This window comes from Pan paniscus, chromosome 21 (genome assembly GCF_029289425.2).
Source record: "Pan paniscus chromosome 21, NHGRI_mPanPan1-v2.0_pri, whole genome shotgun sequence".
Lineage (NCBI taxonomy): Eukaryota > Metazoa > Chordata > Mammalia > Primates > Hominidae > Pan > Pan paniscus.
In genome coordinates, this window is record NC_073270.2 from 10446316 (window position 1) to 10459042 (window position 12727).

Genomic DNA, 12727 nt, shown 5'->3' on the forward strand with positions numbered 1-12727 from the left:
TGCCACTCAATTGGTAGCAATTTGTTATAGCAGTCCTAGGAAATGAATACACTCACTGAGCTCTTACTACCTGCCAGGTAACACTTTAAACACTTTACATGTACTATCTCATTTGACAGCTCCCAAGAAACTAACGAGGTAGGAAATATTATTATCTCCATTTTACAGAGAAGTAAGCCAAAACACAGAAGTGGTTAGGCCACTTTGCCAAGGATACAGAGCTAGTAACTGGAAGAGCCAGGATTCGGGAATTTAACCACCACTCTGCTGCTCTGAAGAGCAAAGTTACAGGCTGAAAGAAGGGAGTTCCCAGAGTGGTAGATGTTGAAGAAAGAGGAGAGAGTGAGGATAACTTATGACAGGGTTTTTAAAGCATCCCTTCAGGAGGGATGGGATGGGATCCAAGGTCTTGCTACTTAAAGCATCATCTTCATCAATAGCAGCAGCAGCAGTGTCACCAGGGAGCTTGTTAGATTTTCAGAACCTCAGGCCCCACCCCAGACCTACTAAAGTCAGTTTCCACTTTAACAAGAGCCACAGGCTGTTGGTATACACATTATAGCTTGAATCATAGATCACAGTTCAGTCAAGAAACAGAAGAGGGAGGAGGTCACATGAACAGGTGGGGATAAAGGGGCATTTGTTTGCACAGAGTCTAATCTCTTTAGCATACTGACAAAAGCCTTAACATTTTCACCACACCCCATCTTCCTACTGCTGGCGCAAACACACTAGAGTCCACCTGAATGGTTTTTAAAGCCCTCTGTAATCTGGTGCCTTTTCATGCAGCCAATTTTATTCCTCATGGCTTTCTGCACACACTAAAACCATTCTTAGGGACCAGGGCTGTTCCTAGAATGTAGAATATCCAGGGCTAAAACCCAGAAAGTTCTGGGCAAATCAGAAAGAGGTGGTTATCTTATGGTCCATTCCCAACTCTGAGTTTTTTTGATGATTTTTCTTGCATATTCAACTCTTAGGTATACATCGAGGGCTTTATCAAATCTAACATTCTCCAGAATTCTCAGGAGCCCATGTTGATCACTCTCTTTTTTTTTAAATTTATTATTATTATACTTTAAGTTTTAGGGTACATGTGCACAATGTGCAGGTTAGTTACATATGTATACATGTGCCATGCTGGTGCGCTGCACCCTCTTTTCCAAATTCAGAGAATTTGGCATGCACTCAATCCTGAACTGTTTTCTGGTGCTGATTTTCCGTCTCTAGCTAGAGATGACATTCCTTGGGGACAACAATTCTGCTTTCTGATTGCAGAGCCTTACTGTGTTCCTTAAGAGTTGGGCAAACAAACAGCAGAAACTCAGAAAACAAATGCTACTAGATTTATTTTATATTGACACAAAAACATAATAGTATACCAGGTGACAGAAGACACACTGAAGCTCTTTCTGAAAACATCTGAAGCATACTGAAGATAGCTGTTGCTAGAATCAAAGTTGGAACACAGATGAAATGAAAATAACATTTTGGAAATTATTAATGTGATTTTTTTTCATTTCCTTGTTCATGATATTCTCACTAATTGGCTTAAGGCCAGTGATTTGGACCAGTGGTGGTACGATTTGAATTGGAAGGGATTAGATTATTCCCAAAGAAATGCTAGAGAAGCTGGTTTAGCAGAGAGGTGATATTCACAATTTCTTATCAAGAATCAACCCCAGAGGACTCAGATCATAGAATTTCACATGTAGTATGAAAAAAAGGGCCTTGTAGTTGTGATACGTGGTCCATAATCCATGGTGCCCTATTATAAGAGGAGTCGATAATGCACAGAAGTAAAAATCCTACAGTCCACCCCTTGTAGTCTGGGATAATTTGCAGAAGGAGAGAAAGAGGAGTGATGTTGACTATGTCAGGTCCTGACCTCCTTATGATATATCACTTTTTTTCACTCCAAGCAGATGGTGGTGGGCTTTGGAAATATCTGTGTTGCATACATCCCCATACAAATAAGGGAGAGGAGAAGCCCCACAAGCATGTGTTCAGAGGTAATATTCAAAATATTCAATAACTAGATTAACGTAGGCCAATTGGAACCTAGATAGAAAGTCAAGCAAAGTCCTAGAGTTACCCTGGGAAGGATTACCATTTTTAATGAGGTGAGGAGGGTCTTGGGAAGGGGCTGGAGTGATGGGGGATAGCCTAAGGACTTAAAGCAGTGGCTCTCAACCAACTAGCATGAAAATCTTGCAATATTTTAAAAACGGGTGTAGACATGTTGGTAAAACTGACTGAACACCAGCCTTGGCCATACCCCGTGTGAAAGGAAAATAAAAACTCAGGACCCCAGTTCATTCTGCCAAGAGGAAAAATTGAACTAAACGCTGAGTCCTGCAAGAAGCTACCTTCTGTTTTGTTCCTAATTAGACAGCTACAGGTCATAGGTAAATACCTCCATAGGTAGTGACTCTATGTTCACATCATATTCTGTAAAGTGCCGATTTGCTGAGCATGAGATCAATACATAATTGACAGTTCTCCCACCTGCTCCTTTTCTCTTGCAACAAGTGGATGACCATACCCTCCCTCTTTCCCCTCCAGCTCACTTTTCCCCTTTCCCTCAAACTAACCTTTGGAGAAAGGCACAGACCACAGACAGTTTCTATGAATCCATGTTTTTCATTTCTTCTTCTTCTGGACATGTCCTTAACCTTGGTAAAATAAACTTCTAAATTGATTGACACCTGTCTCAGATACTGTTTCGTTTTACACCAGCATGTAAAATGTACTCCATGGAGACACGGCGCTATAGTGTGGGTGGAAGTGAGCTTGTGGCAATGCTACTGTCTTCCATGGCCTGTGTGGGATGTGCAGGGGTTCGGAAGTTCCTCCAAATCTCAGTGAGGGAATGGGGAAGGGTCTGGCACAAGCCTGTGGTTGGGACAAGGAGGCAGCCTGTAGGGCACCTTTTCACCCGTGAGTGAAGAGGCTGCAACTGTGATGTACAGCAGAGGTGAGCCCCTGGACAGCCCAGCCACCAATAGGACCAGTCAATCTTGCTACCTGGTCACCAGTCCAGGTAGCAGGAGAGTCCAATGAAAGCAAGGCAGGGAGGAGAAAGGAACAAGAAGATGCTTCTTATCTCCTTCACCCTGAGGTCCCACGAGCCATGCTTGTCTTTCCTCCCACACTCCATCTTGGGAATAAGTGAAGGTGGAGAGGAGAGGAGGGAGTAGGTGGTGGTTAAATCTGAAAGACTGGGTTTATAAAGGTATCATTTATACCTCATAATAATGTAGTTGACTTTGATAGACAATGTTCAAATCATTCAAGCCAACTAAATTTAATGCATTGAATTAAAATAGATATTTTTAAAAAGAATCTAGCCAGTAGGACTCTGTGAAGAAGTCTGGGTTAGTTTTAGGAAGCATAGAAACCATAATTGGGGTGTGTGTGTGTGTGTGTGTGTGTGTTTATTTCCAAAACTAGGGTGTAAGTAAATTTGCAACCCCAATACACAGAGAGTAGAGGAGGAACAAACGTTCCAGTTTTGTTTGCCTATAAATTTAAGAAACCTGAATGGTTAAGGAGGTGAATATATCAGCATTTTGCTATTGGCAGTTTTAAATTTCAGTATATCTAGTGTGGGTTTCTCTTTGCTGGCATGAAAAATGCCCAAACCCCTCAAAATCTGGCATCCTAATAACCATCTCCCTGACAAAATGTGAGATGAGCAATTGAAACTCGACACTTGGAAGTGAGGCCTGTTCTGCTGCTGTAGGAGTGTAAGTGCTTTTGCATGATTCTCTACTCATCCAAGTACATAAAAGGGACAATTTTCTAAAAGAACATAATTGCACACAACATTTGTCCAAATAAATCTGCAAGTAGATAATGAGAACTCAAGTAATGAGTACAATAAAGCACTGTAGGCAGATCTTAAAAGCAGATCACATAGACGCTAAGCTGAGCCTTACTTTGGGTAGAATTGTGCAACCGGGCTGCTTAGGAAACCACCTTCGTCTCACTAATGCAGTTAGGCTAAGAGAACTACCACTAGTATGTTGTCCGCCCCCTAAAAGGAGAAAATGTAGCTTGTTACACAAGGACCACACAAGGAACTTTAGTTTAGAACTCAGACAAAGCTGCAATTTAAACATGAGATCCTATCCATCTCTCACGTGTCCTGGCCAGGAATCAGGGTTCCCACAAAAGAATGGTGGAGGGTTGGGGGGTAGTGAGGGTGGGCAAAAGAGAGTCTATCCACAGGGCAGCTACAGGTTTAAAGATAGAATGTAAAAACCCTTGCTCTGTAAACTGCATGCACTCTAAAGAATTCTGTGTCTGCTCTAGGGTCTTGGCTAATGCAAAAGGGGGCTACTTGTGTGCCTGGTTTCTGGGTGCTTCTTTGTAAGGCAATGGCACTCAGTGTACAATGTATGTAGCATCAGCCTCACCTGAGAGCCTGTTAGAAATGCAGCTTCCTGGGTACCACGTAGCCTGAGTGAACCAGAATCTCTGGGGTTGGGGCCCAGGCATCTGTTTCTTGTCAAGCTTTCCAGTGGGTTCTGATGCTCAGTAAAGTTAGAGAACGTTATGGAAAAAGCAGGTAACAGTGGCCAGAAAAAGAAGTCTTCAGGCATAAAGATGCAGATGGTGGCATTTGGAGGTGAAACTAATGATCACTGAAATAGGAAGTTGCAGGAAGATCTGGGCAGGGCACCAACGGCATTTGCTGTGGTACAACTCACCCTCCTTATACCACTTCCCTTATCACGATGTGTGAATCCAGGCACAGTGTTGCCAGACCCTTTGATTTTTCAAGGAAGACAGGAATCTGAAATTTTATATGACATCTTCCAAGTTTTGATTTGTGGCAATCAATTTATAGTAAAAAGAAAAAGAGATCACAAAGACCACTTGTGTGTGTCTCTTTTCCATAAACTTATTGGACTTAGCGGGTCATGGGTTTGAATTCCGGCCAATGAATTTGTCAAAGGTCAGTCACTCACTGCTCACTGGCCCCTAAGTAATTCATTTATCAAATGTTGGCCCTAGGCCAAGGAAAGGTCATGATGATTCTACACAACACTTAATTACAAGGGCAGAGGAAATGCCTTCTGACTTAGCATCTACCTTGTCCCTGGTATACTTCTGAAGGTTTTACACACATTACATTATTCATTCCTAAGCCACTCTATGAGATACTATTTATTTTCCTCTTTCAAATCCCACACACCACATTCTCCCTTCTTAACACAAATTAGTGACTTGTTAGATATTATTTATGCCATAGATAATAATTGAATGATTTACTTTTAGTTGATAAAAGATAATTTATCTAGTCTTTTGAGAGGACAGAAAGCATTCATTCTTTCAAACCTGAGCAATTCTCGGTCATTTTTCCTAACTTTAAAAAATTTTTTAAATTTTTTAGTTTTTTTTTTTTGGAGACAGGGTCTCACTTTATCACTCAGGCTGGAGTGTAGTGGTATGATCTTGGCTCACTGCAGCCTTAAACTCTAGGGCCCAAGCAGTCCTCCTGCCTCAGCCTCCAGGGTGCTAGGACTACAGACAAATGCCACCATATCCAGCTAATTTTTTAGTTTTCTGGTAGAGATGAGATGGGACTTCAATATGTTTCCCAGGTTGGTCTTGAACTACTGGGCTCAAGCAATCCTCTTGTCTCAGCCTCCCAAAGTGCTGGGATTACAGATGTGAGCCACCACGCCCTGCCAACTTTTTAATTTTTAAATAATGATAAATCCACAGGAAGTTGCAATGTGCACCCGTCTCTCCCTAGTATTCGCATCTTACACGGCTACAGTACAATATCAACACTTGTAAATTGATTAGGTCTAATTTATAGAACTTATTCAAATTTCATCAGTTACAAATGAACTCATTGTGTGTGTAGTGTATATAAGCATACTCTGAAATTTTATCATGTGTTGCCAACTAGTCAGCTAACCAAGGGAAGGCTAGTTACCCGGTGAGTTACTACGGTGGGCAACTAGAGCTTGATCCTGCTGAAGAAGTCTGGGAGACTGTGTAGAACAGTGCAAAAGTCATTGTGGTTTTTGCCACTAAAAGTAATGGCAATTACTTTTGCACCAACCTATTATAACCACCACCAAAATCAAGATACCCAACTGTACCATCAGCACAGGACTCCCTGGTGCTGTTCTTTACAGACACATTCCCACAACCCCAAACCCCTGCCAACCACTCATCTGCTGTGCATTTCTATAATTATGTTATTTCATGAATGTGTGTGTGTGTATATATATAAATATATGGAATCATATAGTGTGTATCCTTTTGAGATTGGTGTTTTCTCACTCAGTTTAACTTCCCTGAGGTTCACCCAAGTTCTCGTGTGTATCAATTGCTTGTTTTTATTGTTAAGTGGTATTCCATGACATGGATATATTAATACTATTTGTTTAATAATTCGCCCTTTGAAGGACATTTAGGTAGTTTCCACTTTGGAACTATTATAAAGAAAACTGCTATAAACATTTGTGTACATGTTTCTGTGGGAAAATAAGTTTCCATTTCTCTGGATAAATGCCTCAGAGTGCAAGTGATGGTCGTATGGTAAGTCCATTTTTAATTTTGAAAAAGAACTGCCAAAGTATTTTCTTGAGTGGCTGTGCCATTTTAAGTTCCTATAAGCAATGTATGAATAAGTGTTGTTATCACTATTTTTCATTTTAGTCATTCTTAAATGTGTGCAGTGATAGCTCATTGTAGTTTTAATGTGCATTTCTCAAAGGCTAATGATGTTGAACATCTTCAAACAGGAAGAGAACCCAATATCTCTTGTGTGGCAGACAGTATTTTCCAAAAATGCCAACAATAATTTTGCCTATCCCATGAGCTCTTCTTACAATATGACTTAATTTTTCTCACACTGAGGAGGACTCTAAACCCCTGCCCCCTGAATCTGGAAGGGCTTGTGACCATGGTGAAAGTAATGCTATGTGATTCTGAGGCTAGGTTATAAAAATGCCATGCACTTCCACTTCGTTTTCTTGGGATGCACTCTTGGGACCCAGTTGCCATGCCATGAGGAAGCTCAAGCCACATGGGGAGGCCACCTATTTTGTAGATGTTCTGGTGGCAGCTCCAGCTAGCCTGCCTGGACTGACTACCTGACATGTGAGTGAGGATGACTTCCAGATAACTCTGGCCCCAGGCATTATCTAACCACAAGTCAGAGCAGCACTGTTTTGCTGAGCTTAGCCAACCCTTGGATCTATAAGAGACAATACTAAAATGACTGTTGACTTAAGACTGTAAATGTTGAGATGCTTCGTTATAACAGCAATAGATAATTGAAAAAGTCTTCTCCACTATATAATGTTGTACACTAATAGACTCATATAATAACACACTCTAAGCCTTTTCTTGGAGTAGCCACACTCCATTTCTGCTCTCTTTTAAAAGAAAAGTTTCCTTTTCCTACAGATACTGGAGAAACCACTGGAGTCAATATGATGCACTGTTCTGAACATGAATGAGTAAACTCTGGACAAAATGGCCAAGAGGCACAAGATCCACTCAATATGCTCTTGCTTCCTCTGCCTGGAATGCTCCTGTTTCTGGCAGCCACAGGGTCCAGTCCCCGATGTCTCTGCTGTAACGCCACCACATCAGAGGGATCTTCTGACCAGCCTCCATAAGACAGCCCCCATCACTTCCATCACTCCCCATTCTCCTTATTATGCCTAAATTAATCCTAGGAAACTTAGTACTTATCACCCCTTGTTTGGTGGGGATTTTTTGTTTATTTATCTATTTGTTTATTATCACATTCCCAGCCCCCAAATAAGCTTACTAGAGGAAGTGATTTTGCTTTGTTCATCCCTAGGATTTAGAACTGTCTGTTACACGTAGTAGACATTCAGCAAATGTTCAGTAAATGAATGAGAGAACAAACCAATAAGGACTAAAAGCATCTACAATGTGTCTATTTATGTGAGCTCTTTACAGGGTGCACAGGGATGCAGGAGGTGTTTGAGACAAAGGTTCTGCTCTTGAGAATGACAACTCAATGATTTAAAAATCTTGCACATTGAGGGGAGGGGAGATCTTTAAGTAATTTGATTAAACAATGACTTCTTATCTTAGTCTCATTTCTGATTTTGATACTGGATATGATCTTACAGCAAGGAAGCCTGTACCATAAATTTCTAGAAACAGGGAAAGAAAGTCTTGCTTGAAATTGCTCTGCTAGACCAGTTTAATGCTTTGCAAATTGCATTCTGACACCGTGGAGCCTTGCGTAGGTGCTTTCCGGAGTCAGGCCAGGGAGGATTCTTGACCTTTTCTCATAGCTGTCCACTCATATGGGAGATTAAGAAAAAATGCATACACAGTCTTCTTCTACCTGTATCCACATCCCTTTGCAATGTGACTTTGCATCTTCTCCTATCAAGAGGCAGAGTTTATATCCCTACTCCTTGAGTCTGGTCTTGAATATTTAGTAAATATAATATAAGCACAGGATTTGAAAGGGCCTACACATCAGGGCTTGCCTCCTTTGGTGCTCTTGGGAACTTTGCCACAGGTATCATGTGAATAAGTCCAGGTGACTCGGAGATGAGTGATACTTGGCCCTGTTACCTGCACTGTCCCTGCTGAGAGCCAGCTGACTGCCAAGCAAATGAGTAAGACTGTCACCATAGGCTGATCACAACTGCAAGAGAGAGCTTAGCTGATGTCACATGATGCAGAGATGAGCTGGTACAGAGATGAGTTGTCCCAGAGGAGTCAGCGCAAATACTGGCTCAGAGATAAGTCAGCAAATAAATGGTGGTTGTTTTAAGCCACTAACTGTTGAGTGGATGTAGCAAAACCTGACTGATACATGCTACTACTGTACCGTTCTTTCTTAAGAGAAGCAATGCAATGGTTAAAGCAATGAAAAAAGCAGGACTTAAAACTCCTCATTAAACACATTCCCAAGTTTGCAAATTGTGTATACATGTACATGGAAATACAGGGAAAATCGGTAATGGGATTAGGAGTGATCTTTGTCTTATCCTCTATACTTTTCTGAGTTTACTACATTTTCTACAATAATATTTACAATCTTTTTAAAACAACAAGAAAGAAAAGCCAAAGTGCTTGGACAGTTTCTTCTGGCTGCCCTCTGATCATTCCTGGGCAATTTCTGATATGACATGAACATTTTCCATATGGCAGGGGTTGCAGGTGTAAAAGACAGGAACATCAAGGGAATGGTTGGCTCCATTCATGCCAAGGCCATTGCCTCTGGTGGGAGTTTCAGGGGGCTCAGGAGAGCCTAATGGTATAGAGCTATGCTTTGAAACTCTTCCACTTAACTAAGCCTTCCTTGGAATGTCAACTGGTTATTTCCTTGGCTGTTATATTCCATGCTCTGTGCCCTGGTGTGGCTGATGAGTTTCAGCAGAATCCCTTGCACAGGTTGCAGTGATGTGAAATACGGAAATCTGGGCCTAGAGGTTTGCCAGTGTGATAAATATCCTCTGTTTGTCCTACTGGATCCATTTTCCTCCCTCCTCCAAGCCTTAGGAAACCAACCTATATTGACTGCATTTTGGCTCCTAGCTGATTTCAGCCAATAGGGAGCACCAGTAGGACACTAGAAGGAAGAAGAGTGAGGTTGGAGGATTTATTCTCTCAGCTCTCATCCTGCAGGTTCACCTTGGTTTGGCTTCTACCAAAGATCAGAGCACCCGCCAGGCAGCTCCGAAATCTATAGCAATCTCCATTTCCAGATTCTAGTAGCCAGGACCTTGCTTCACCACTTCAGGCATGGGGTAGTAGGAGTAATGTTCCATTATAAAGTACTGCACTAATCCTCATACACTATTCCTTATGATTTTTCTACATCTGCCCACGCTTTTGTAAACTGTCCTTTATTACACCATCCTCAAATTACCCAAGGGGAGTTGATCATCTGTTACCTGCATGGGCTCTGGAAGGTAATGTGGACACATGTATTCATGTGAATAGGTTGGATGCACCCCTAGAAGAGTCAGCTCTTCTCCTCCAACAAAAAACAGATGTGGCAGAAAAGGAAAAGAAATAGCCATAGTTTCTATTACTTCCTATACTCATTGTTAAGGAGGCAAATTATCCATCAAAGTCAGGCAATTCTGACTAACAAGGTGACACAGAGGAAGGGATGGTAATTTCTTTTTTGTAAGTGTTCTGGGAAGAGAAGTGGGTGACTTGTGACTAAGAAAAATTAGAGTTATAAAAAAGTGCTTCTAAAAGAGTTATGCCCATGACAGACAGAGTGACAAGAAAAACTACGAACGGGCCAAACATGAACGTCTTACCCGGCCATCGCTTGTCAGGAGGATGGAGTCACTTTTTATGTCCCTGTGAATCACTCCTTGGTTATGAAGGTAGGAGAGAGCTCTCAGAACTGACAGGCAGACAGTAGCTATCTGTTCTTCATTCATTCTGGAAAGGAAATAACATTTAAGGAACAAGACAGGTTTAAGAACATCTTTGAAATGCTCAAGAGAGGCAACTCCCTTGTGCTTTAGTGAAACAGTCCACGTGCTCCAGCCCATATCTGAAAAATCTGCAGACAAGGGAAGGAAGTCTTCGGGATCTGACTCCCAGAAAAAAGGCTTGGCACTGAGAATGACAGGGACCAAATATAAGTCAAAGGAAAGAGATCACTATTTGTCAGCTTTTTGGTCATTCATGCAAATGCACTTCCAGGAACTTATTTATTTATTTATTTATTTATTTATTTATTTATTTATTTATTTATTCATTCATTCATTCATTCTTTGAGATGGAGTCTCGCTCTGTCACCCAGGCTGGAGTGCAGTCTTCCTTTTTTTTTTGAGATGGTGTCTTGCTCTGTCACTTAGGCTAGAGTGCAGTGGCACGATCTCGGCTCACTGCAACCACCACCTCCTGGGTCCAAGCGATTCTCTCTGCCTCAGCCTCCCAAGTAGCTGGGACTACAGGCGCCCATCATTATGCCCGGCTAATTTTTGTATTTTTAATAGAGATAGGGTTTCACCATATTGGCCAGCCTGGTCTTGAACTACTCCTGACCTCAGGTGATCCACCCGCCTCAGCCTCCCAAAGTGCTGGGATTACAGACAGGAGCCACTGTGCGGGGCTCCATGAACTCTTAACAGATAATTCCATAGGCATCAACAAGCCTCCAGGGTCCCACAGAGTCAGCACACTGAATAGGTAGATGAAGGTTTCAGGCGTGGCTGTTAAATGATCATAAGAAAATCCTTTAACTTCCTTGGGTCTTATTTTCTTCATCTTAGAAATGGGGACAGCCACAGTTTTCAAGGCTGAGCTTAGGCAAAGTGGTCTTTGCATCTCTAATCCTCCCTCTGGGACCCACCCGACTTCCCATTCACCCTCTCTCTTCTTCCAAGGAGCTAGAGGTTTTTGTCGCTTCAGGTCCCTTCTCTCGAAAGGAAATTGGACCTAGGAAGTTACTAATAACAGAGTGTGAATGGATAGTATTTTAATAAATGGACCATGGGAATGAGAAACGAAGCAAAGCATTGGTTATGGCCTCCCATATCTCATGACTGCACCCCTGTGGAGAAAGTTTTTCCTTCTCCACAGTTTTAGAGGGGGAGGGGGAGGTCAGCTGCCCAAGGTTGCGCAGCTAAGAAATGGCCAGGTCATGATTCAAACCCCACCTCTTTTTTAGTCCAGAACGCATGCTTTCCCACTTTCCCATTTTCCCACACTGCCCTCACCACTTGAATGAATGGATTTTCCTAATGAGTGAAATAGTTCAGCCACAGAGGAATCTAGGTGAGAATTATTTGGATGGCACAGGTTGTTCAGTGCCCTCAAAATGACTCATTTAAGCAGCTGCCTAACTCATCTATGTGCAAAACTTCTTCCCTATCCCATGTTAAATAATAAATGTAAAAGAGGTCCTAAAGCGAACTATCATCCAAACAGAGGAGACTGTCAGGAGAGACAGAGGGTGTAAATGACCAGAGCCCAAATTTAAGGACAAACTTGTGAAACTCCAGTAATCCCAGGTAAATCTAAGGTCAGCAGAATAAGGAAATGAATGGCTTTGAATTTTCATTTCAGTTTAGTTGATGCTAGAAAATCCTGATGGGATTCAAAAGTAAGGTATAAAGTGGTAGCCAATTAGGAGAATACCAAAAGTATAAAGTTGATGAGTATGAGGAAACACACCCTTCCCCTCAAGGAGGATTTGGCCTTTGGGAGGCCGAGGTGGGAGGATTGCCTGAGGTCAGGAGTTTGAGACCAGCCTGGCCAACATGGTGAAACCCTGTCTCTACTAAATATACAAAAAATTAGCTGGGCATGGTGGCCAGTGCTTGTAATTCCAGCTACTCGGGAGGTTGAAACATGAGAATTGCTTGAGCCTGGGAGGCGGAGGTTGCAGTGAGCGGAGATAGCGCCTCTGCATTCCAGCTAGGTGACAGAGGGAGGCTCTGTTTCAAAAAAAAAAAAAGATAGCAAAAGAGGATTCCACAGCACCAGTCTCATACAAAGGCAGGTGACAAGAAATGTTTTTGCCTGAAACAGAGGAAGCCTACAACTTCTGTGTTCTGGGTTTTGTGGTATGTTGGTCATTATCCTGAATTGTTTTCACACGACCATTTTCACATGTGGAAAAACACATTCCTCAGAGGTTTACAGCATATGCAGCAGGGACAAGCTCACATATACCTTCAAATTAATTCAGAACCAAGAACCACCATCTTTAATAAAATTATTTTCTCTT

At 42.0% G+C, this 12727-nt stretch overlaps 1 protein-coding gene across 6 annotated transcripts in view; it reads right to left on the minus strand.

The window, feature by feature from the left end:
• Positions 1-12727, minus strand: part of PAK5 (p21 (RAC1) activated kinase 5) — a 302023-nt gene that overhangs the window by 9970 nt on the left and 279326 nt on the right. For all 6 annotated transcript variants that reach the window (XM_003810560.6, XM_034947548.4, XM_034947550.3 and 3 more), the window contains one exon: positions 10302-10428. In XM_003810560.6, coding sequence (XP_003810608.1) covers positions 10302-10428 — 127 coding nt within the window. The remainder of the gene's footprint in view (positions 1-10301; positions 10429-12727) is intronic.